A 23,538-nucleotide genomic window follows, 5' to 3' on the forward strand; every position below is an offset into this window, starting at 1 on the left:
GAAGACTCCATCATGTCTCTTGGGGCTCAGCATCTGCCCATGAACTTGACTAAGTGGCTTTTCAACCCTCTCTTGATGACCAGTTAAGAAGAGTTCCAGGGAGGGTGCCTTATCCTCAGATGGAATGAGTCTCTGATCTTTCTAACGAGGCTACCATCTCGTGTATCTGGTAACCTGAATGGGTTTTGGCTAAGTGGGTGGATATCTAGAACTCTCTCTGAGAGCACCATCTCCTGTAACTGAAGGAAGCCCAAGCAGTGATGAGGAGGCCCAGCTTGGATGAGGTAGACAATTCTCAGTCAGGGGAGACGTGTAACTGTGAGCAATCCATGACTGTTATGAAAAATTGATTTATATGTAAATGCACATTATATGTTAAAAATACTTTAAATCAGAAATAGAGAAGCATATGCATGGTGGTGAAGAAAGTTGTGTACTCACCTGTCCAGGTTGTTCACAAGCTGTCTGGTACCTGGCCTGCTGGCACAGTTCTTTGACCCTCTCGTATTTGGGCAAGTGATTTGACTGTTGGATATTCTTGTTGGATTCTTCTTTCTTACGGAGAAATTTCCTTGGACAGAAATGGAAAAGCTTCTAAGTAAGAAGTGATTTGAGTTACCTTAACTACCACCTGCCTGTTCTCTTTTTCTTCCCTGTCACATGGCTCCACATTCCTCAAACAGCAAGAAATAGATGTTAAGGCTCTGATCACAGGTGTTCAACATTTGATGGGTCCCTCGTGATGAGCTGGGTACTATGAAGATGAGAGGTCAGGTATTGATTTCTCCTCAAAGCTTTGGACCTATATTTTAGCTTCAGAGACTCAAAATTCCTTTTGTTGAAAAGCAATTATAGAAATGCTTTCTCTCCATGTGTGTATGGAGAAAAACAAAGACACTGAGCATTATAAATCTAAAGGGGAAATCCAGAAGCAACTATGGAAATAATCACAATCTCCAATGTTTATGTATTTAAAACTAAGAATGGCACATCAGGAAAAGAAGTAGAAAGGTGCCAGATAGAACTTGGGAAGGAAGGTTAAGAAAGTCCATTGACTGGTCCAATTAGGAACTAAGGCTGAGAAAACAACAGTAAAATCCACAGCCATGTAACAGCTAATGAGAATTTATTCTTTACAGTTTTGATGTGACAATCATTATTCTGCTGGCCAGCGAAGAATGACTAGCAGACCATTCAATTTTGTTACTAGACTTATGAAATCTGTACGCTTAAACCCAAAATAAGGAGGGAGAGTACCCAGCAGGGAGCGCTTCCCACTAGGACTGGTTCCCAGAAGCACCCGAGCAACCAATAATTACCCTCTTTCCACGAGGAATGTATCACGCCAAATTTTGGCCTTCTTGTTTGTTCGAAACCTGCAAGCAAAATAATAATATTTACAGTTGGCAGCTGGACGTCTTTCCAAACGGGTCTGTGCTAACAGTTTGTTTAAAGGAACACCTCTCACTTCCCGCAGACCATGACTGCGTCTCCATCACATGCTACATGCAAACAACCGGGAAATTCTCAACGGGGCGTGATCCACGTGGGGGGAGAAAGCTATTTGCCTTCTACCTCCTTCAGCTGCTGGTTGGCTCTGCGAGCCAGTGTGCTTGGGGCTGGCTGTGGGAAAGAAAATGGACACACCTGTTTCCTGGCTTTTCCAGGTCCAGAAGTTTGAGGACAGACTTGCCGTCCACATCGGGAGGTGGGTCGAGTCCAGCGATGTCCAGGATCGTAGGGGCCAGGTCAATGTTTAGGACAATCTGCGGGACTCTGCAACGGTACAGGTGGTTATGCCGCAGAGCCAACGGCAGTGGAGGGTGGCACGTGGGGCTGCTTTCTCCACACCGTGACTCATTGGCCTGCAGTGCCTCTCCCCCTCACCTGGCCTCCGAGGGAGGGGAGCTGCATTTGGCCACAGCTGAGTGGTCAGCAGTGACGGCATGGAGAAAGATTAATTGACTGTCTCAGGGGTCACTGGGGAGATGCCCAGATCCCTGAGCTCTGGCCACACTGGCACACAAATGGAGGCCTGATAATGGTTTTTGTAAGGGTGTCTACTTTCTTTTAAAACCCGATAGCCTGGTCCAGCCGGCGTGGCTCAGAGGTGGAGGGTAGACCTATGAACCAGAAGGTCACAGTTCCATTCCCGGTCAGGGCAGGTGTCTGGGTTGTGGTCTCGATCCCCAGCAGGAAGCAGCCAATCAATGATTCTGTCTCATCACTGATGTTTCTATCTCTCTCTCCCTCTCCCTTCCTCTCTGAAATCAATTAAAAATATAAATATATATATTTAAAACCCGACAGCCTGTAACTTCTCTGTTAAACCAGGGCTTTAAAATCTATTTCTATATTGCAGAGAATGCAATATACAGATCATGTATTATTGAAATCTACACTTGAAAGGTGTATGATCTTAATTAACCAATGCCACCCCAATAAAGTAATAAAAAATAAATAAATAAAATCGAATTCTAAGGAAAGACAGAAGGTTTTTACAGATGAATCCAATCCACATCACCTAGACTTTTAAACGTAAAGCCTTCTAATTCTAGATTCCACAATGTCTAATGGTCTGAAGAGAATAATAATGTTTTCCCTAGAAACCCCTCTTTCTGCCATCACCTCCCAGGAGAGTCAGATATCTGGGTCTGGGCTCCGGTGCCACTACTTCTGGGACCCGGGACTCTGAGAGGGAGGCACTGTTGCTGTGTGTGAGTTTCTTCGTTAAATCGGGGGTCTAGGCTCGATGCTCTGGAAGGACCCTTGCAGCTTTTGAATTCTACTTGCATTCTTTTCTTCCACTTCCCATAACTGTTTCATGCACACGTTCTCATTTTATAGAAAACATTCTGTTGTGGTTGGCAGGGCACATGAACCCCTATTATGGTGAGAAAAGAGAGATGCAGTGGCTTGTCTAAGGTGACAGGAATGGAACACCAGTCCTTTAGGCTTCTTCTTTTTTTTTTTAAATCATGCTTTAAAATATTTAATTTTAAAAAGTTCTTTAGTATTAATTTAAGAAAACAAACAAAAAACTAAGAAAATGGATGGCATGCGTTAAAATAGTGTATCTCTGACTCAAACAAAGTAAGGATGATGTTTCTCATGCTCGTATCATATATCTGTGTACACAGGCCCACGTGACACCGATTCTGGTCAATTTCAGAGAATTAATCATCGGCCCAGTTATTTTTCCTCTTTAAATTGTATACTTTCGTTAAATTAACATGTGGCGAGGCAAGGGAGGTGTAGGATTTCGTCTTCTAAATTACCAACCTACATGCAATCTTTTTTGTTTGGATGAAAGGAAACCAGACACTGAGATTAGTAATCGAATTATCTCAGATGTACATGAGCTACGACAGCTGAACGTTGCACGTAGAGGAATACGTACATTGATCCGGGTTCTACACTTGGCCCACGAATAAAGAAAGGCACTCGGATATCAAAGTCATATGGCATGGACTTCCCCTTGACCAGTCCGAACTGCCCAATGTGGTACCCGTGGTCGGCTGTGTAGATGATGTACGTGTTCTCCAGCTCCCCAGTTTCCACCAGCATGTTGTACAGCTGCAACACAGCCCAGCGACAAGTCAGAAGCAGTGGTGATGGCCTATGGCAGCAACAGCATGGCAATGATTCCCCCCAGTTTTCCCCCCATTATTTTTAAAAGGCTAAGTGTTGCTTTAGTACAGCGGTTCTCAACCTGTGGGTCGCGACCCCTTTGGCGGTCAAACGACCCTTTCACAGGGGTCGCCTAAGACCATCATGCAGATCAGGTATTTACATTACGATTCACAACAGTAGCAACATTACAGTTATGAAGTAGCAACGAAAATAATTTTATGGTTGGGTCACAACACGAGGAACTGTATTTAAAGGGCCAGAAGGTTGAGAACCACTGCTTCAGTAGGACCGACAAAGGCAAATGTTAACTACACGTTCTTGCTGCTTATAATCTTGGAGGAAAAAAGTCCAATAATACAGTTGAAAAGTAACATTTTTTAATCTGGCTCATGCTCCGTAAATGTTTTTGTTCACCTATTTGCAAGGAAAAAAACACACAAAGCAACCTCCACCACCAAACTTATAAGTTTTACTTTGAAAAATTCATTGTTAAAGCAAATGTTAATATCATCACTCGTACAACTATTCATCAGGGGTTAAAAACAGGCTGTTTCTGAGCCTGACCCAGCTAGATTTAGCCTGTAGGCAGGTCTTGCTTAGCTTACATTGTTTTAAAATCAATGAAATTTCAAATAAAATGTTTGTATTTCTGGATCCACACTCTACATGCCAAAATTAGTTGGAGCTGAGTAGTTGCTCCTTGCTTTTTAGATGGAGCTTAATTTCAAGTTGATCACAATCCTCACCACTCCCTATTGTCTTCTGCTGGACCTGCTTTAGTTATATACACTATTCGCTTAATTCCTGAAGGTATTTGTGGGTGTAGCCCTGAATTTATAATGATTTGCTTTTTATTTCCTCTTTGCTATTGGCTCCATAAGAACCAAGCCTAGAGTGGTAATAGAAGGGAGCATAAGATAAGGGAGGGCTGACAAGTTTTCTCTTTCACTTCTCTTGAAAAAACAACAACACACAAACAAAAATAACAAAACAGGTCGGACAAGAATGGGAAGTTGGACAAAAACTTGTAAGTCAGGCAAGTTCATATGCTTACCCTTTCCACAGAGTCATCCACTGACATCAAAGTCTGAAGCCTTTTGCGATGTAGAACGTTTGTAAATTCCATGTGGATGGGCAGCATGGGTCCCGTGTACTGCATAATCCAGTGTTTATCCATATTTGGTGCATAGTTATAACTAGGAGTTCTGAAAATATCCAGAAAGGAGTCTTAGTATATATTTTTTAGCCTCTTAGAGAAATATCTCAAGTTAAAGATTGTGAAATTATCATTTAGGAAAGATAATTGAGACTCTGCTACATTATTTTTCTCTCCCATGTGTCTTTGTGAATTTAGGAAGATCTGAAGAATTCACCACCCCCAAATAGCACACATCCTCTGAAAGTATATGGATTCAACTTTATAAAAGCAAGACTGGCAGCTAAAAATCTAATTAGTGCAAGTTCATTTGGGTTCACTGTAGAAACACATCTAGATGATTATGGTAACATTACAAATCTACAGATAAAACTCGGTAATGTAGAAGGGAATGTAATGTTCCCAGGGTGATGTTAACTTGTAAAATTTTATTGCTAATTAGGCTATTAAATATGGTCACAAATATGTGGGATGATGAATCATAATTTCAACACATTTTTTCCTCTTGAATTTACTAGGGTGTTTTATAGATTATTAATTATATGGGGTGGGCAAAAGTGGGCTTACAGTTGTTTGTCTGGAAATAATATAATAATTAATAAATAATAATACAAGAATAAGCTCTGTTTCACATACACACAATTGTTAACCTACTTTTACCCACCCTTGTATATCTAGCCTCTACGAGTTTTTCTCATTCCTAACCTTGTATATATAGTATCTACCCTTAACATAATTGGATTTACTGGAATTATAACCAAGCCTATTCTGCAATATACATGCTTACCAATAAATACCAATAAAACTGTTCATTTTATAGACAAATCAATAGCGATGCAAGGCATAATTTTTGTTAACTACAGGGCAGGTCAGTGCAAGCCTATATTTAATCTATTGCAGAGATTCCCAGTGATATCCCATACTAGTACTTTCCACTGAAAACCCACAAAATAAGTCACCTTCTCTTTGAAGTTTACCCAACTCCTTCAACCAGGAGACGCTCACCGCACCTTCCCAAAGAACATATCTATGCTACAGCAATCCTCACACTATTATTTGTGTATATTTGACCTCTCCATCACACTCTAATGTACTTGAACCTTCTCCTTAGATTTTATTAAGCATGTAGAAGCAGTTTAATATTAAAACTTGGTATGCATCCAGTATTGTGCTGTTTTATGTACATTAGCTCCTTAATTAGGTTTATCATTCCCATTTTACAGCTGAGAAAACTAAGGCTTAGCAAAGTGAAATAATTTCTTCAGATTAACCAAGTTAGCAGCTGAAGAACCAGGATTCAATTCCAAAGCCCACTTCCTCCAACAAAATGAAAGAAAAGTGAAGTAAGGGCCACTTCCTACCTCCAAGGTTGCTTTTCATATGACCCACAACTTCACAAATAGTCTCACAGAACAAGCAACAGCTTATGTTGACTGAAAAATTTGGTTACCACCTCTGCCTGTTCTGGGAGTATCCTGTCAGTGAAAGGTTGTGGGTCATAATGACTGAAGGTGTCGCCGTGGCATTATTTATACCAGGGGTCCTCAAACTTTTTAAACAGGGGGCCAGTTCACTGTCCCTCAGACCGTTGGAGGGTCGGACTATAGTTTAAAAAAAAAACTATGAACAAATTCCTATGCACACTGCATATATCTTATTTTGAAGTAAAAAAACAAAACGGGAACAAATTCAATATTTGTATTTTCATGTGGCCCGCGGGCCGTAGTTTGAGGACCCCCGATTTATACTATACAAGACCAGAGAAACCATCAGTCACTGTGAGTCCATGGTTGTGCCCTGGGCATTTCCATGCACACTGAGCCCTACAAATGCCACCTGTTATTGTACATTTTCTTCTGCCAGGGGTTTTGCAGAACATCTGTTTTGGCACCACTGGTCTTCTTGGAACAAAATATGAGCCTGATGATCTGCAAGGATGCTGGTTAACATCAGAACTGCAACAATTTCAAAGCCAGTACAACACGGAGCACAGAAGACATTGTACAGCTTATGCTCATCTCCCTCTATTTTATATATATATATTGATTTCAGAGAGGAAGGGAGAGAGAGAGATAGAAACACCAATGATGAGAGAGAATCATGGATTGGCTGCCTCCTGCACGCCCCCTACTGGGGATCAAGCCTGCAACCCGGGCATGTGCCCTTGAAAGGAATCCAACCTGGGACCCTTCAGTATGCAGACCAATGCTCTACCCATTGAGCCAAACCAGCTAGGGCTCATCTCCCTTTTAAAGAGACACATTTGTAGAGTGCGAGAAGCTGGTGTGGCTCTATCTGCTCACCTGTAAATGGGTATAATGGCACCTCTTAAAAAGTTTTTTTGAGGAACAACTTGATCTGTCTGTGAGCCTGTATCTACAAATCTACACCCCATCTACCTACCTATTTCTCTACCTATCTCTATCACTTAAAGGGCCTAGAACAGAAAGCACATGCGTTTCCTACATGATCCATAAACAAATACATTTTATATAAGTAAGTGGGTGCAAAAAAAATCCCGTAGTATGAAAAAAAAAACAAACAAGCAAAAAAATAAATAAACAAACAAACAAAAAAACACAAGCGCTTCAGGTGTCACCTGCTATTCTTTTTAAGAGAAACTTTCAACATAAACTTTCTTCTCCTTTACCAAGTAAATGACTCATGATCCAAATGGTCCGTTTTTTGGCCTGAAAGGATACCTAGTATCTGAAAGGGAACCACTGGCCCAATCGGACCGGTATCTCAGGAGCCTGCGTGGTAGGAACGGACACCAGCTTGGAGTTTCTTGTTCTTCATGCAGCATGCCGAGTTACAAACAGGATTAGATTAAGTGGCTGAGGAGAAGAGAGGGGGCTTCTAAATCCCATTGGAAAGGGATTTTCGCCTGTGGGGGTAGGTTGAGGTCAGCAAGCTGGCTGTGAAAGGCCCCTAACCATTTACTGATACGTACCCTGAGAAAGAATACGGCTCTAAGAGATTACATGGGGTTTCCCCATAAAACCGAAACATCCTCCTCTGCCTGCCTTTGATGTTGGTCCGCCTTAATTTTAAAATAAATCTACTTGACTCTTTAAAAACCGCAAAACCTCAACACAAATAAAAATTACAATAGGGAACTGCAACTCGGGCTCACAGCGGGCAAATTATATCTTCCCCCGGTTACCTTGATGTGCTTGGCAAGGCTCCACCTCACTTGGAGGAGCAGCAAATTACAAGCCTCAAATTGGACTCCCGGATTTACAGAATGACATATGTTAAACCTGGCTTATATTAAAAGGGAGAGTTCAGGTCAGTTGTCAAAGCTATACTCCCTGCCCTTTTTTTTTTTTTTTTTTTTGCTTAATTTCTGGATGTGCGAGATGACCCCCAGCTCTGGGGCTGAAATCCCAGGTGGGATCTCAGCAGGGGGCAGGGAGGGGGAGGTATGCATTTGCCTTTTAAAAGAAGACAGACTGCCACTGCTTTCCACAACACAGCAGCTGTTCAGGGACCTGCAGGTGGAAGGTCAGGGGTCACTGAAATTGACAATGTTGTTGAAAAGTGATCTTTTGCCAAAGGCCTGTGGTTGCCTCCTGCTGGGGTCTCCCAAATTCCTGGAAGATGCAGCCTTCTGTCCTTCCCTCTCCCCCACCTCCCGATAATTAAGGACTGCTTCCCTAGCTAAGAATTGACTTAGAATTATTCAAACCCACTGGAGCGGTCAGCTGGAACAAAAGCCAGGGAAAGAAGCAGGGAATTGTTTTAAGGAAAAGTGGAAAACCACTTATTCAATTGTTCCAGAATGCTTTGAAATCAGACCCGAATTCTTATCCCTGCTCAGTTACTTATTAGTGTGTGATTGTGGGCAACGTTTTTTCTCTAAGCCTCTCTTTCCTCACCTATATAATGGGTATGACAACTTCAAAGAGTTCTTGTGAGGGTTAAAGGGATTTCAGAGACTGGAAGAACAAATCCTGGGACCACATGAGAGCCACACTTACAGGTGCCTGGGAAAAAGCTCATTGTCTAGCTCATTTGATGGTTGTGGCAACCCTGAGGGGCAGGCAGGGCATCTTAGTCCCATTTTACAAACCGGGAAGTGAAGTGGACATAAGGACATGCTGGGGCGGGTGCTCCTTCCACGACGTCACAAATGGCCACAGCCCCCAAGAAGCACCTCGAAATCCCAGTCAGCAAAAGGAGAACGGGTACAAACATTTCTTTCTATGGAAAAGTAAGTCCTGAAATCCTCCGCCTTCATCCTGATTTAAAACATGAGCAGTTCCTGCTTCCCATTCAGATACCTCCCACCAGATGCTGAGCATCTACTCTCGTGGCAAATACAGAATAGCATCTGAGCCTGCACGGCACCCTGGATGCGTCAGCGAGAAGGAAGGTAACGCTGGCTGTTTGCTTTAAAATTGAGAGGACAAAGAACCAACTTGTCCTTTTTGAGTTTCCGTTGCTTTTCTAAAAAACCCCCACGACATTCGTGTGAGTTATAGCCCCATGTGCCTGGGTTGGAGAGACTTTCTGTTGACTCTTCAGCTACGAGTTTTGCCCAGAACGGTGCGCTCCAGACCTCAGGCTCTCCAGAAAACATACCTAGAGCCTCAACAGACTATTCCAGACCCTGACAGTATTAACTTTCCCGGGTGAGTTTGCCTGCATCTTGTTTTTCTCTAGTCACTAGCCCCCGCATCGGTAAGTTCAGCCTTCCACATCAATGCCAATTCTCTTTGGCCTTTGATTCTCTTTCCAGTATTGCTTATCGATGGAACAGGAATAAGAATTCTGAAAATCAATACTGTCCCCTTTCTTTCTGATGGGTGGGTATTTTAGGAGAATAATTCTTATGAGCAAAGAAACAGTTTCAAGAAACGCATGCGCTGTAGATTAAATCCACACTTGGGGAAAGGCAAGGAACTCAGCAGTTCATTCTGACCACTGGTGGCCTTTGTTGTCACCAGTGAAAATAAAGATGTTTCTAGTGTGTTACAGTGGGACACGTGTTTTCTCCATTTGTTTAGTCTCAACCAACAACAAAATCCCCCAGTGGTCTAAGCCTTAAAAGGTATTGGTAGCGGAACCATCATTCCCTGAGAAATAAAATAGGTCTCAGTTCCCAGAATAAGCCAGTTACACAGATGGAAGACACACACTCAAGGCATTAAATTGGAAACTCTATACTTAATCTCCCAAGCCACACGGTCTCAGCTTTCACTAAAATTGAACTTACTTAATTGACTTTGTGGAGATATTCCCCACAAGAGTGCAAATGTCTTTTCTTAGGTAAAATTGAACACATGCAGAATAATAACAAATGATCTTGATTATAGCTACATTACCAAACTAATTTGAAGAGTTTTCTAACAATGTTGCCAACGCCAATTAGAATTGTGCCAATGCACACCTAGGAGCCGCTTCTAATATTAATTGTGACTTTGATGGGTACTGAGCAAGCCTGGTGGGAACATCACCTGGGTCCAAGAGAATCAAGTTTTGGCTCCAGCTTTGACCCAATCTACCTATGTGACCTGGGCAAAGCCATTTTGGGGTCTATTTGTTAAAAAAAAATTTTTAAGTCTTTTTTTTTTTTTTAATCTGAAAATTTATGGAATTATGCTATTTTTAGGTGTCCTTTTTTAATTCATAAAACCAATTATTTAACTATTTTTATACTAGGGGCCTGATGCACAAAATTCGTGCAAGAGTAGGCCTTCCTTCCCCTGGCTGCAGGCACCGGCTTCCCTCCGGCACCAGAGACCCAGAATTCTCTCGCAGCCCCAGCTTTGTCTGGAAGGTCGTCCAGAAGGACGTCCGGTCTAATTAGCATATTATGCTTTTATTATTATAGATTATTAAAAAAACGTTTTAATGTCAGCTAGTTGGAGGGGTTAGCACATTTATTTATTTGCTAACCAATGCACACCGGGCACTGGAAGGCATAGATGAGACACCTGGTTCTGTTCTCAGGACAGAGCCGCCTTGCATCCCCCCATTTACATGGTACTTGGTGTGCATGCTGCCCCCTAGAGTTGTGCACTTGGACTTCAGGGAACAGGATGAGCAGAAAAGATGGAGAGAACAAGGTGGGCAACTAGTTTGGCCCAAATCAGAAATTTTTATAGCGAATTAAAAATTCTCTGGCCTTGGAAAGGATTTCCTTTTACATATTTGTGGAAGAAATAAAGTAAGAACGTGCAACTTCTTGTTAAGGCAAGACTTTTTTCCCCCCCAACTTTAGATCACAAAGGTGTTTCAAAACCTTTGGAGGCTTACACAGAGATAGTTTCCCATTTAACACACCGTGTTCAGCCGAAAGCTCCACTTCCGGAACGATTCTCGCACATTAGCCGACACGATGGTTCTGCGGAGATTGGAGATTTCGCCTGAACCTGTGCGTTCACACACACAGTGACACATTCCCAGGTATGGGAAGAAAGGATGTGGAACTGAAACACGCACAGAAATATTTTCAGCTGATAGGCACATCGGTGGCAGGAAGGTGGTGAGGGAGCTTGGTCAGTGAGCCTCCCTGCCACGGGTGCCTATCCTGACATCCCTGAGGCCAGGGGCAAGAAGTTATGTCAAAGCCAGAGTGAGGTACAGCACTACTCGGAGGATACTGGCCAGGTAACTTACTGAGAAGTACAGCAGGGTCTTAGCCGTAGGGAAGGGCTCTGCGATAGGGATGCTCTGTGTGCTGTTATGATGGCGGCGCCCTCAAATGCCTGGGAGGCCAGGAGCGGCTGGGCTACTGTCTGCTTACACAGTGCCTCTGTCCCGAGTGGCCGGGAACCTGCTCTCATTCTCAGTCAGTGGGCATAACCTCTAGCCTCCTTTTGTAAAGCCAACAAGCCAGGGTTGGCCTGGCTTCATCCTTTGTCAGGACCGGCAAGCACCATGCAAACGTGATACATTCGCTCAGGGCTGAGTGGGTCACAGAGCCAGGACCCAAAGCCGATGAAAGGCGGCTCAATAACGCCTGACCACCAAGGAAGGCGACCTGGCGGAAAGCGTCCGCATTACTTGGGCCCCGCCGTGGGGGCGAGTCTGCAGCTTCCTGCTCTGTTGTCCCTGGGCCTGCCAAATCGTTCTGCAGCGCACGTCACTCCTGCCATCCCTTCGCTCCAATGTGTTGCTGATGTGCTAAGGACACCGGCCATTCAGCAGCTCCATGCGCCCCAAATGGCAGCTTGTCTTCCATTTGTCTCACTCCCTTTGTCTGCGGACTGAACTGTGAACCGGTGCTGTCACTCACAGTAACAAGAGATGCACACTGACTCTCTCCAGCCCCTTCCCCCAGCGGCAGCCGGCAGACCTTTGCAACAAAGACGCCAGCAACCCAAGGCCCTAAGGCCTGTGGGGACTAGGGACACCAGACCCCACAGTTTAGCAGCAGATAGAAGCTCAGTCACTCAGCCAACCCCACGGATTTCCATTTTCTGCGGCTAAGGCTGTGCTCCAAACTGGCGCTTGCCCGTAGCGCTGGTTTTGCACCTGGAAGAGATAACACAGGCCACCTCGGTGCTTATCCTGTCTGTGTTTTCAGAATGGCCAGGTGCGGGAGGCGCATCCCAAAGTGAGTCTTAGTGTGTCAGGAGATTTGTCATGTCACAGTGGGCAAGTATCAACCTGTCCTCTCACTAGCTGCTTCCCCTAAACATTAAGTTGAACCAAATCAAATTGCACTTTCCGTAGGTCAAACATAAAACAAGAAAGAGCAGTGTTGAGATGCATGCATACAAGCCCTTTGGTTGTATGCATCATATAAGCATAACCAATGACCACAGACACTAGGGGGGTGAGGGCATGTGCTGTGGGGTGGGAGTGGCTGGGGAGAGGTCAATGGGAGGGGGGAACTATATAACTCTTTATTCAATAAAGAATTAAAAAAAGAAAAAGAAAGAGCAGTGTTATATGGTTCATCTTAATAGAAAGAATCAACAAGAATTAACATCAATGAAGTGACTTCTATGCCCCAGGCCCTATCTGGGGACTTTAGCTATGCTGCTTCTCTTGATTTTCATGCATGACACCATGTCAAGGTGCTAATATTATCTCCATTTTGCAGATGAGACAATGGAACTTCTGAGAGGTTAAAGAAATTATCCCTGCCCTGGCCCGTGTGGCTCAGCTGGATGAGTGACATCCGTGCACTAAAGGGTTGCCAGTTTGATTCCTGGTCAGGGAACATGCCTGGGTTTCGGGCTCAATCCCTGGTGGGGGAGCATTGGGAGGCAGCCAATGGGTATTACGCTCTCACATCAATGTTTCTCTCTCTCCATCACTCTGCCTTCCTCTCTCTCAAAAAATCAATTTAAAAAAATTAAAAAAAAAGAAATTGCCCCCAGACTCAGTGAGGACAGCTGCGATGGGAACCCACTCTTGCGTGCCTTTAAGATCTGAACACTTTTCCCTCTGCCATGTGTAGATTTCACTTTATGAACTCACTAATAAGGCTTACAGGTGGTTCATCTGAACTAAAGAATAACTGACACTATTTTCATGTAAAAATGGCCGAGTCAGATATTATGCCATTACCCTACTAAATAACCCCCAGTGACTATCTGCTTACAGTTATGTTCAAATTCACTCGAACTCAATATTCTGCTCATTCTCTTTCTAGCTTTATCTCTCTGCACCGCCCCCCCCCCCCCCGCCTTACTTTCCTTGCATCCCATTCTCCACTTCCTAAGTCACATCTGAGATCACCTCACTTATGTGGTGACCACCTGTTCGAGCCACATTCTCTTCCTGAAATCATCAACCCACTCTGTAGAATCGGCTGCAGGAATTTTATCCATCATTTGAGGCCCATGTTGAATGCCTCCTGGTCCACGCATTTTTCCTGGTTCCCCCAAAAGATGTGAACACACGCTCCTCCAAATTTCCATAGTCCCCTCTACGCCTGCCTGAGGTCTTACCACTTCTGGTCCCACTGGTAATGTGGCTAATTGGACAGTTGCCTAGAGCAGGGATCTGGGGCAAACTTATTCTGTAAAGGACCAGATAGTAGGTACTATTTTAGTCACTCCAGGCCACCCAGTACCTGCCACAACTACTCAGCTCTGCTGTTGTATTGTGAAAGCAGCCATAGACAGTACCTAAATAAATGGATATGGCTGTGCTTCAATAAAACTTTATTAATACAAACTATTGGCAAGCTGGATTTGGCCCCCGTGTGCCAGCCAGTCCCTGTTTGGGCTTATTGGTTCTCCAATGTCAACAACTGTACCTTCCTCATGTCCATTTGCTGTGCAGCAGAGTATCACAGTGGCCCTCATAAATATTAGGCCAACTGCATAATCTATGTTTTTTTTTTGTCCAGGATCATGGGTAGAACATCAGTGTGGATAAAAACAGATGGTATTTAAGCACTAACAGATTAAGAATCAATTTTTGAGCTTTAAGGATAAACATATATCGATTCCTGTTCCCAACCTCCTTGAGGGCCAAACTTGCAGCAAACCCTGAGCCAAAGGCTCTGTGGGGAAGACTGCATATTATTACAACAGGTCGGAAGCAAACGTGTCCACAGAGTCAACACCAAAACCATGTTCTCTGCTGCCGAAGCACCCAGATGTTTCCCCCCTTGGCTACCGAGCACGCTCGGCATAACACAGCTTTCTGCTCTCTGCACAGCCCCTCCTCTCAAAAAGAAGCAGCAGGTTATTTTAAAGCCGTGACCTGGGCAGACCTCTTGGGCAAGGCCCCTCCTGCTGCTTTCTGGCGCAAACCTAACTGCACGCCTGCAGCAACGCTGTTTCACAAGTTTTCTCCTAGAAAACGAACCGTGTTTCTATAACCAGACCAGGTCACCACTCTGCTGCTATGAAAAGCAAACAGTTTGATCATCGTCATTATTAGACGATACTCATGAATATTAAGATAACAGAAGGGAACGCTTGATAAGAATCGCCTCATTCGCCCTGTGTGCTTCTTTGCTTTCCTTTTGGCAATTTACAAATGTTAGAAATGGGATTCCTAATCAGACGACCTAGCTAAGGCCCTTGGTTGCAAGCCTGTTCCACGCTGATGTTCCTGTCGTGTGGAAGGAAATGGGGTGAGGAGAGAGGCAGGGTGGGGAGCAAAGCAGAGGCCCATATTCAGCAGGTCCCAGAGCCGATGGTATTACTCACATGTGTTGGGAAGCATTGGGGTACAGTTTTGAAAACTGTGGGGCCGAGTCCTCGGGGCCGTGGGGCGCGGCGTGGCTGATCACCATCATAATGGGCCTATGGGGATACATTCTCTTAGACATTTTGAAGTAATTAATGCTCTCGTTAGTGATTAAGTCTGTGAAGTAGTCCTGAAACATACATTTGACACAAAACAGAAATTACAAAAGGTGACATTCATCAGATCACATTTGAATACTGCTTTCCTCAGAAGCAACTCACTGAATGACGAGGGAAGGTCTAAAGCGGGAAGGGGCACTGGACTTCCCAAGGCAACACGTCAGTTGCCAGGGACTTTCTAGGGTCACTAGCGTGGTAACTTGTATTCTGAGTAATGCACAACTTAGCAATTAGGCACGAAAAAAGTCAAGTCCTGTTTGCCTAAGATAATGATCAGATCTGGCAACCCAAATGCTAGAGCACATAAAACACCGGATACATATTTCATTCTCAGATTTCGTTGATGTAATCCATTGACAAAAATTTAATTACTTCAAGGGCAGGAAACACCAACACCCACTGCACATTCACAGTTCCAGAACACACAAACACACACACACACACACACACACACACACACAAGCAAAAGATCTTTTCTTTTAAATTAAAAATTCACCTGTAGGAATTATACAATAATTGCTAAAGAAAACCTTGGCCAAAATCTGGGTGCACAGGAAAAGCTGTAACATTTTATTAATTAATGTACTTGAAACACTAAATATGGGAAGCAGTTGATTTCCTGCAGATTATCCTCTGTTAATTGCACAGCTAAAATGATACAGCTGCTGGGATTAGAGCCTGACGTTAATAAAATGACTTAACCCCCAGTCCCAGGGGCTGATGCAAGTCTAGAAGGGAATGAAAAGGAAAGGCAAGATGAAAACTTAAATTAAACCACCTGCCCCTCTAAGTGTGTGTCAGGAGCCTAGAGTTGCAGCAGAAACGTCAGAAAGCGCCCGGGCAAGGTTCACAGCGGCAGGGGCGTCCCGGCCTGACGAATCACATGTAGATTTAAGGACCAGAACAGCTGCAAAAGCAGCGCCCAAGGGACGGAATCCGTGTCACATGCCATTGTTAGGACAAGCCCACAGGCTATCACCTTTTTCTATGGGAGTGTCTGTTTCATTCCTTTCCCCACTAAAAAAAAAAGATATATATTCTTTTTGGACACAGTTGTCTTTGACACTTAATCAGCTGTGGTAATGGGCAAGTTACGCTGATTTAGCCTTGGGAGGGAATCTTGATTACATCGCTGTCCTTAGGACAACAGGGGAAGAGAGGTTAATCGCTTGAACAAGGAGCATGAAAAGCATCCCCACAGATAAAAAATGATGGCGGTGGCAATCAGTGCGTTGTAGGATGCAGCTCAGATCTGCCTCCGAGGTCCCTACCAGCTAGCTCTCAACTTTGATGAGTCTGGAAACTTATTAGGGATGTTTGTGACCTCATTTGCATTCATTGTTTTCTAAAGGGTATGAAAGAGGAGACTTACATCTTATCTCCCACCAAGTTCCTTGTGCTTAAATCAGGCCAAGCAGCAAGGCAGCCATGTGCCCAAATTAAATCAAGTTCCCCCCTTCTCATGTCCACCAGCAGCTCTTTGGTAGTGATCTGTGCTACATAGAGCGGGTCCGAGGCTTCTTTTAGGTAAATGAGGAAGAGGTGAGTATGGCCAGAAGGGAAGAGGCTATTTTAGGCTCATGCGCAGGCTACATTCAAAGATATGTTCCCCCTTCACTCCTGTGATCTGAAAATTGTCGTGTTTACATTGGCAGTCACAGAACCCTGGGGAATTTTAAAGTCTAATCTAGGATCCATTTGCGAGGGGACCGTGGGGCATGCCAATTCCAGTTTCTACGAACTGATTTGGAAATCCTAGGATTGACAGCGTTAGAGACCCTCTCGGACTCGAGCTGCCCTGGGCAGGTGTCCTGATCTCATAGCTAAGGTTGGCCAGACAGGAGTCCAAGGGAGGAGTGTGGGTCCCCAACCTCTGATTATTCCACTTGTTTGCTCTTATTTTTACAGCTAAATCTGAAGACAAAATTGACTTTCATCTCAGTGAACAGCAAACAGTACAAGATGAACATTTGATTATGTGGACAAGTCCTCCGGGTGTGGGAGGGAAACCAGAAATTATCACAAGACAGAGTGGAGGCATCTATGATTTTCCTGATGATCCTTTCATCAAAGGCTGATTGCCTTGTGTTCTGATGAGGGGGAAAAATCACTACATAAAGTCAGTGTTCCTTGAGAGTCTTTTCTTGCCTGGAGTTTAAAATTACCTTAAAATTTCTCATTCTAACATTGTGAGAACATAGCAAGCCAATCTTGCGGATAGGTTAATTTGCTGAAAATGGCTGTTCTCCATTATGCACAAAGTAAATTGATGCCGTGTAAAAGTGCCTGAAAATTACCTTTGCATAATCAAATCCATGCTTTTCTTTGATGCCGTTGCGACAAACAGTGTAATTATAGAAACGAGAATTCTTGATTAATCCAAGCCATTCTCGCCACCCAGGAGGGATGTAGCTGCCATTATATTCATTGAGGTATTTTCCAAAAAAGGCTGCAATGGGAGGAAAAAAAGGATTATGTTCTCATGTGAAATGATTAATCATAAATAAATGTATAAATGCAAAAATATGAAACGATGGCTTGAAAAAGAGATGGTAGAAGAAAAGTTAACCCAGGTAACAGTGGATGTCAAAATAACATTAGTGTTATACCCTAATCCTTTGGCAAAGTGACATACATACACACATTTTCCTTTTGAGTAAATAAAAGTAGCCCCCAAGTACATGGATTATAATTCAATAAAACCTCATAATGATCATGGTACTCTGGGTGCAGCTCTGCTTGTGGTTTTACTGGGATACCAGCAGAACATACCCCTTTGTTAAGTTGATGTAACAACCAGAGAAGCAGTCAGTGCGAGACCTGGGATACTACCCCTGGGCACACACATATTGGAGAGGTGAAAGTTCAGTCCTTGTATTAAATTACGCTTTTTTAACTTACTGTTGGAGGGTTGTGCATTATAGAAACACTACTGAAAAGCGTGTCCTTCTTTTTACATATCCAGAGAGTACAAATCTTCTAAACCAAAGGTCTGAGGTACACTTTGTTTTTATGGGATGTGTTCAGGGTTTTCATGTGTCATGTATTTTGTGTCATCTGTGTTTACGTTATGTGCATTTTACAAATGTGAATGTCTATCTCTTCAAAACAAAAATAAAAAATTCTGGCAACACAGAGATGCTACATAGATGACTAATCTTCATAGAATGATAGGTAGTATGATTAAAGTATTTGCACCATGAATTCTCCATTCTCATGGAGAAGGCCACTGGAAGGACTGCACATGTAACTTCCACATGTCACATCCATGAAAGGCCACTGCCACACGGCTTACTGGTCCTTCAGAGAAGTAAGCCATGAACATGGTCCTCTGCCAAAGATGATGACTGGGGTGGGGGGGGGGGGTTGGTAGGTTGGGGTTTCAAGAACTAAATGGGTTCGATCTTGAAGCCAGACACCCTTTTTAATGATCAGAAGTGTATTGTTGGCATACTTTTGAGAGAAAGAGGGTGCCACTTGTAACTATTTTAATCCCATCAGGAAAACAGGTATAAATAAGCACTATTCAGAGTAAACCTAAGAGTTTGATTACCTGACTAGACACATACATAACCTTCACCTAAAGTATGAAGGACTAGAGAACATTTAATTTTATATATGAACTAGAGGCCTGGTGCACGAATTCGTGCATGGGTGGGGTCCAGCTGGCCCACCCCGATCTGGGCCAATTGGGGGCCGGGCTGGCTGAGGAGAGGGGCTGTGGGCGGTTGGTGGGCTGGCCCCACCCCCTGGTTGAACTCCCGGTTGAGGGGACAATTTGCATATTGGCCTTTTATTATATAGGATATATGGGAATACATATGTGTGTAGTGAAGTGTATGTGTACACACACACTTATATCTACACATACATACACACATGCATGCATGTTTTAATTTTTCTGATCTTTGAAAGGCCTCCCTCTTTAATTTAGGGAGAGAGCATGTCCTCTGCCTTCTAGGTCAAAGCCATTTCCTGGCTTCATTAGGCAGGTTTTACAATGAAAACAGGTGGTTCCCGGATGATTGGCTTGGGATGAAAACAGACTCTAGAATCCAGGCACTTCCCTGGTATTGTCTTAAAGCACGTATTTCTCTATCATCACCTTATCCACTGTACGTCATTTCCGTGTCTTTAAGGGATAGCTATTTACTTTGCTCTCATCTTTGATCTGCAACTACCTGTAGATTATCTCCATCTGAATGTTTTACTTGCCCTTTAACGCAGTCATCCAAATGGAATTAATCATTTTCCCTTCCAAATTTACTTCTCCGCTATCCTTTAATTCTCTGAGTGGTATAATCGCCCTGCTGAGTAACACGCTTGGCAACCTAGAGCCTTCCCTGATTGCACCTGCCCCTCACCCGGCAGTCGCCACCGCCTGTAGGTTCCACCTGGGTGATGGCTCTCGAACCTTGCCTCCCTCTCTGATTACGTGATCCCCCCACAGATACCCAGTCTCCTGGCCAGCTTTGCTTGCCAGGCTCCAGAGTCTTTCCACTCTCAGTACCGCCTTCCTGAAGACCAGCTCTGGTCACATCACCCTATTCTCACAGTCTAGATCAGCTGTGGGCAAACTACGGCCCGAGGGCTGGATCCGGCCCATTTGAAATGAATAAAACTAAAAAAAAAAAAAGACCGTACCCTTTTATGTAATTATGTTTACTTCACACAAACACTCCATCCATGCTTTTGTTCCAGCCCTCCAGTCCAGTTTAAGAACCCATTGTGGCCCTCGAGTCAAAAAGTTTGCCCGCCCTTGGTCTAGATGAACCCTTGTCACCTGCAGGATCCAGTTTAATTGGATAGAGTGCTATCCTCAGCCTTCCTTGGGTCTGCACAAAATCACTCTCTCTCCAAGTCCACCTGCACTTCTTGGATCATGTCCATCTCTGCAGCTCTAATTTGCATCTCTCTACCTCTCCTGTGCTACTGTCTTCATCTCCCTCTCTGTGTCAAGGCCAGAGCACATGCCATTTCACTCCTGGTCTTTGCCCCAATCCTGTAGCAATCTGTGTCTGTGGCTCTAAAGACATCCTCTCTTTCTTCCTAGTGGTAGAGTCAAGTTCATATGTGAGCCTAACCCTTCTTAGACTGTAAGGTTTTTGAGGACAAGCATTACCTTGGCCTCATCTCTGTACCCCCTCTCCATCCTTGCCCATAGTATAGGGGCTCCATAAGTTTTGTTTCTTGAACTGGGGTTTATGGATCCTCATGCATTCTGGGGATTCCACAGGTTCCAGACTTGTTACATTTCGTGTTTTCACTTAGATTATAATTTTAACACTGATTTGGTCTAAATATGTTCATACAATAGAGCTCCAGAGTTGCTGAAGTTGATGTTTCTCAGACTGATTTTTTTTTTTTTAAGAGTTGACTTCAGTCTGAGGAACAAGGCAATGTCTACTTATTGGTTGAGTGAATGTTTATCTGTTGAATCTGTGAGTGAGTGAATGGATCAAGCTGTCCCTTAGCCAAACGCCCACAGCCTGAGGATTCTGCCAGGGCCGCGGAGCAGCTCCGGGGGGTAGGACAAAGTGTCAGAGGCTCTCACGTCAGGTCTGACTCAGGATTTCCTCCCAGCTGACCGTGTAGTAGGAATTCTCCTAATGACGGGTTCTTGTCTTCAGAGACTAACCACCTTTTCACACAGAACCACAAGATGAGTTTCCTTTTCCGACAAGAGCAACATGACTTGGAGTCACAGGCAGCCGACCAGCACCACAGCCCAACAACGTCACTCCAGAAGGGGGCTGTTTCCAGAATCTTCCACTGAATAACCTCAGGCCCAGCTCTTTCCTCTGGCCTGCGCCTCATCCCTGGAGGTTTATTCTATTTTCCTCTCCTTTGGTTTTCAAAGAAGTAAAAGAGTATAATGGTTTGGGATATAAGCCCTGGAGCCAGCCTGCTTGGGTTCCAATCCTGGCTTGCTACTTGCTTCGCTATGTGTCTACCGGCAAGTTACTTAACTCTACCTCTGATTCCCTTTCCTAAAACCATGACAATAATAATAACAGCGGTAGCATTCTGGTCAGGATTAAATGAGTTAATGCAAATATCAAGTGCTCAACACAGTGCCCAGCACATAACAAGAGCTTTTTAAGTGCTGCTACTGCTGCTGTTGTTATTAGCATCACTATCATCTCTATCCTTTCGACTCTGTGTTCTGATTGTAAATAATTGACCATTCTGCGGTGCAAGGAACTCTCATCCCAGGTTTCTGCACTTGTGCGTTTGAAAACATTTCCTGAGAGGTTTTCAATATTTTCTTTTCCGATCTGATTGATTTTGTGGCAACACATGCTCTCCCATTTGGCTCCTTTCCCCCTGCTCGATTCGTTATAGAAGTGTTCCTATTCCTCTTAATTTTATTTTTTGTTTTTTCCTCCCAGGGCAGCCATGCCAAGCCCTTCCTTCAATTGTTTCCCTCGAAAGACTATTTTGTACTGTTTTCTACCCATTGCCATGGCTATTCACTGCCCTTTCATCCTCTTCTTATAAACTATTTCTACGAGTCTCTTTACTGTGCTTGTCATTCACGTCAGAACTCCCTCCAGGTTTTCGGTGTCTTTGTGTTAATGGAGTGTAAAGAATGTACTCAGTTTTCCAGATGTGCCCTCGCCCATCACACTTGTTCCAAGAAAGACCGGGACCTCATGCCTCACAGAGCGTGTTGGCAGCATCGAGTGACTCTGGCCTTTTTTGTTGCCTCTTGACGTTGAGACTCATGTGTAATCACCCCTGGCAACACTCTGCAATTGATTATCTGGCCTTCTAATGATTTCCCTCCAGATATATTAAATCTCTTCCTCTCTCCCTTAGGTGAATTTCATTTGCTTGTCCATATTGCCATTATATTATGTGGAGTTTGAAGTTTTTCTCCCCTTTGGTGCTGGCGTTCAACTTCACTTACTGCTGTGCTATCTGAATATATCACCAACAGGCCACCGACCCGCCCTTCCGTATCATTGTCTCTGGGAGGCCACTGAACACGTCCCTTCACAGCTGTTTAAGAAGGTGGTGGTGGTGGTGCCAGGAGAAAGATCACAAAGACTTGTTATAATTATTTTTTACTTTAGGCCATGCTACTCTGTCCAGGACTATTTGTGCCATAATACATAGGAAAGTTTCCTTGAGCTATTTAAAGCAAAGGTATTTAATTTTATTATTATTACTATTGTTGTTGTTATTAATCCTCACCCAAGGATATTTTTTCTATTGGTTTTTAGAGAGAGTAAAAGGGAAGGAGGCCCCAGCTGGTTTGGCTCAGTGCATAGAGCATCAGCCTGAGGACTGAAGGGTTCGATTCCTGGTCAAGGGCACATGCCTGGGTTGCAGGCTCGATCCCCAGTAGGGGGCATGCAGGATGCAGCTGATCCATGATTCTCTCTCATCATGGTTGTTTCTATATCTCTTGCCCTTCTCCCTTCCTCTCCGAAATCAATAAAAATATATATTTTTTAAAAAAAGGGGAGGAGGAAGTGGGAGAGAGAGATAAAGAGAGAAAAAAGATGTGAGAGAGACACATCGATTGGCTGCTTCCCACACACACCCCAACTGGGGCTGGGGATTGAACCTGGAACCAAGGTACATGCCCAGAATTGAACCCGTGACCCTTTGATGTGCAGGCCAACGCTCTAACCACTGAGTTACACCGGCCAGGGCAAAGGTATTTATTTGAAATCAGCAATAGTAACTACACAAAAGATTTCTGATGCTGTGGAAAAGTTAAATCTTATTCAATATAAAAAATGATGTGCTAACTGAGCTTTTTTACTCTATGTAACTGATAGATTTGGGTCACAGGATTTCACGGGTCGTAACTAGTAATACACATCATTTTAAACAAAGTAAAAATTATGATTTCCTCTTATGTCAACCCATCTGGTTTCCCCAGTTAGGTTGTAAGTCTAATGAAGACAAGGATCTTATTTTATATTTCTTCTCAGCCCAGTGTCTAGTGAAGTTCTAAGAATGCTCAATAAATAGCATACTGTGGAATGCTAGGTCTTCTGTTATGTACTCATAAAAAGAATATTAGTTTGTCTTACTTTAAGTGAACTCTACCTTTATAAAATCCTATATTAGAGAATAAATATACTTGCCATAAGTAACATAAATAATTTCTATAATATAAAAGACATGAAATTAGAAAATTTGACTAATTTGTATAAATTGTTTTGTTACAAAAGAATATTCTACAAAAAGTGGTACTGCAGATCTCTGTTAAATATTGCCCTTTATACTTCAGTGATAGGTAGAATTAGCAGAACTAAAATTTAATTCACATGTGATTTCAGGTATCATGTGTTCTGATTATAATCTGAACACTACAATTTTTTTTTCCATTATTCTTTTTTTTTTTTTAATAATTTTTATTTCTTAAAGTATTACAAAGAGTATTACATATGTCTCCTTTTTTTCCCCCCCTTGACATTCCCACGACCCCTACCCCCCGCCCCC

At 43.4% G+C, this 23,538-nt stretch overlaps 1 protein-coding gene across 5 annotated transcripts in view; it reads right to left on the minus strand.

The window, feature by feature from the left end:
• The window catches only part of SULF1 (sulfatase 1), a 158,334-nt gene that overhangs the window by 38,793 nt on the left and 96,003 nt on the right, over positions 1 to 23,538 (minus strand). For all 5 annotated transcript variants that reach the window (XM_070392197.1, XM_070392196.1, XM_070392193.1 and 2 more), the window contains 7 exons: positions 17,373 to 17,524; positions 14,917 to 15,086; positions 4,688 to 4,838; positions 3,401 to 3,576; positions 1,648 to 1,776; positions 1,320 to 1,376; positions 442 to 571 (listed from right to left, as the gene is read on the minus strand). In XM_070392197.1, the coding sequence (XP_070248298.1) occupies positions 442 to 571; positions 1,320 to 1,376; positions 1,648 to 1,776; positions 3,401 to 3,576; positions 4,688 to 4,838; positions 14,917 to 15,086; positions 17,373 to 17,524 (965 nt within the window). The remainder of the gene's footprint in view (positions 1 to 441; positions 572 to 1,319; positions 1,377 to 1,647; positions 1,777 to 3,400; positions 3,577 to 4,687; positions 4,839 to 14,916; positions 15,087 to 17,372; positions 17,525 to 23,538) is intronic.

This window comes from Myotis yumanensis, unplaced genomic scaffold (assembly GCF_028538775.1).
Source record: "Myotis yumanensis isolate MYYU_CA2020_CCGP unplaced genomic scaffold, mMyoYum1.0.hap1 SCAF_15, whole genome shotgun sequence".
Classification (NCBI taxonomy): domain Eukaryota; kingdom Metazoa; phylum Chordata; class Mammalia; order Chiroptera; family Vespertilionidae; genus Myotis; species Myotis yumanensis.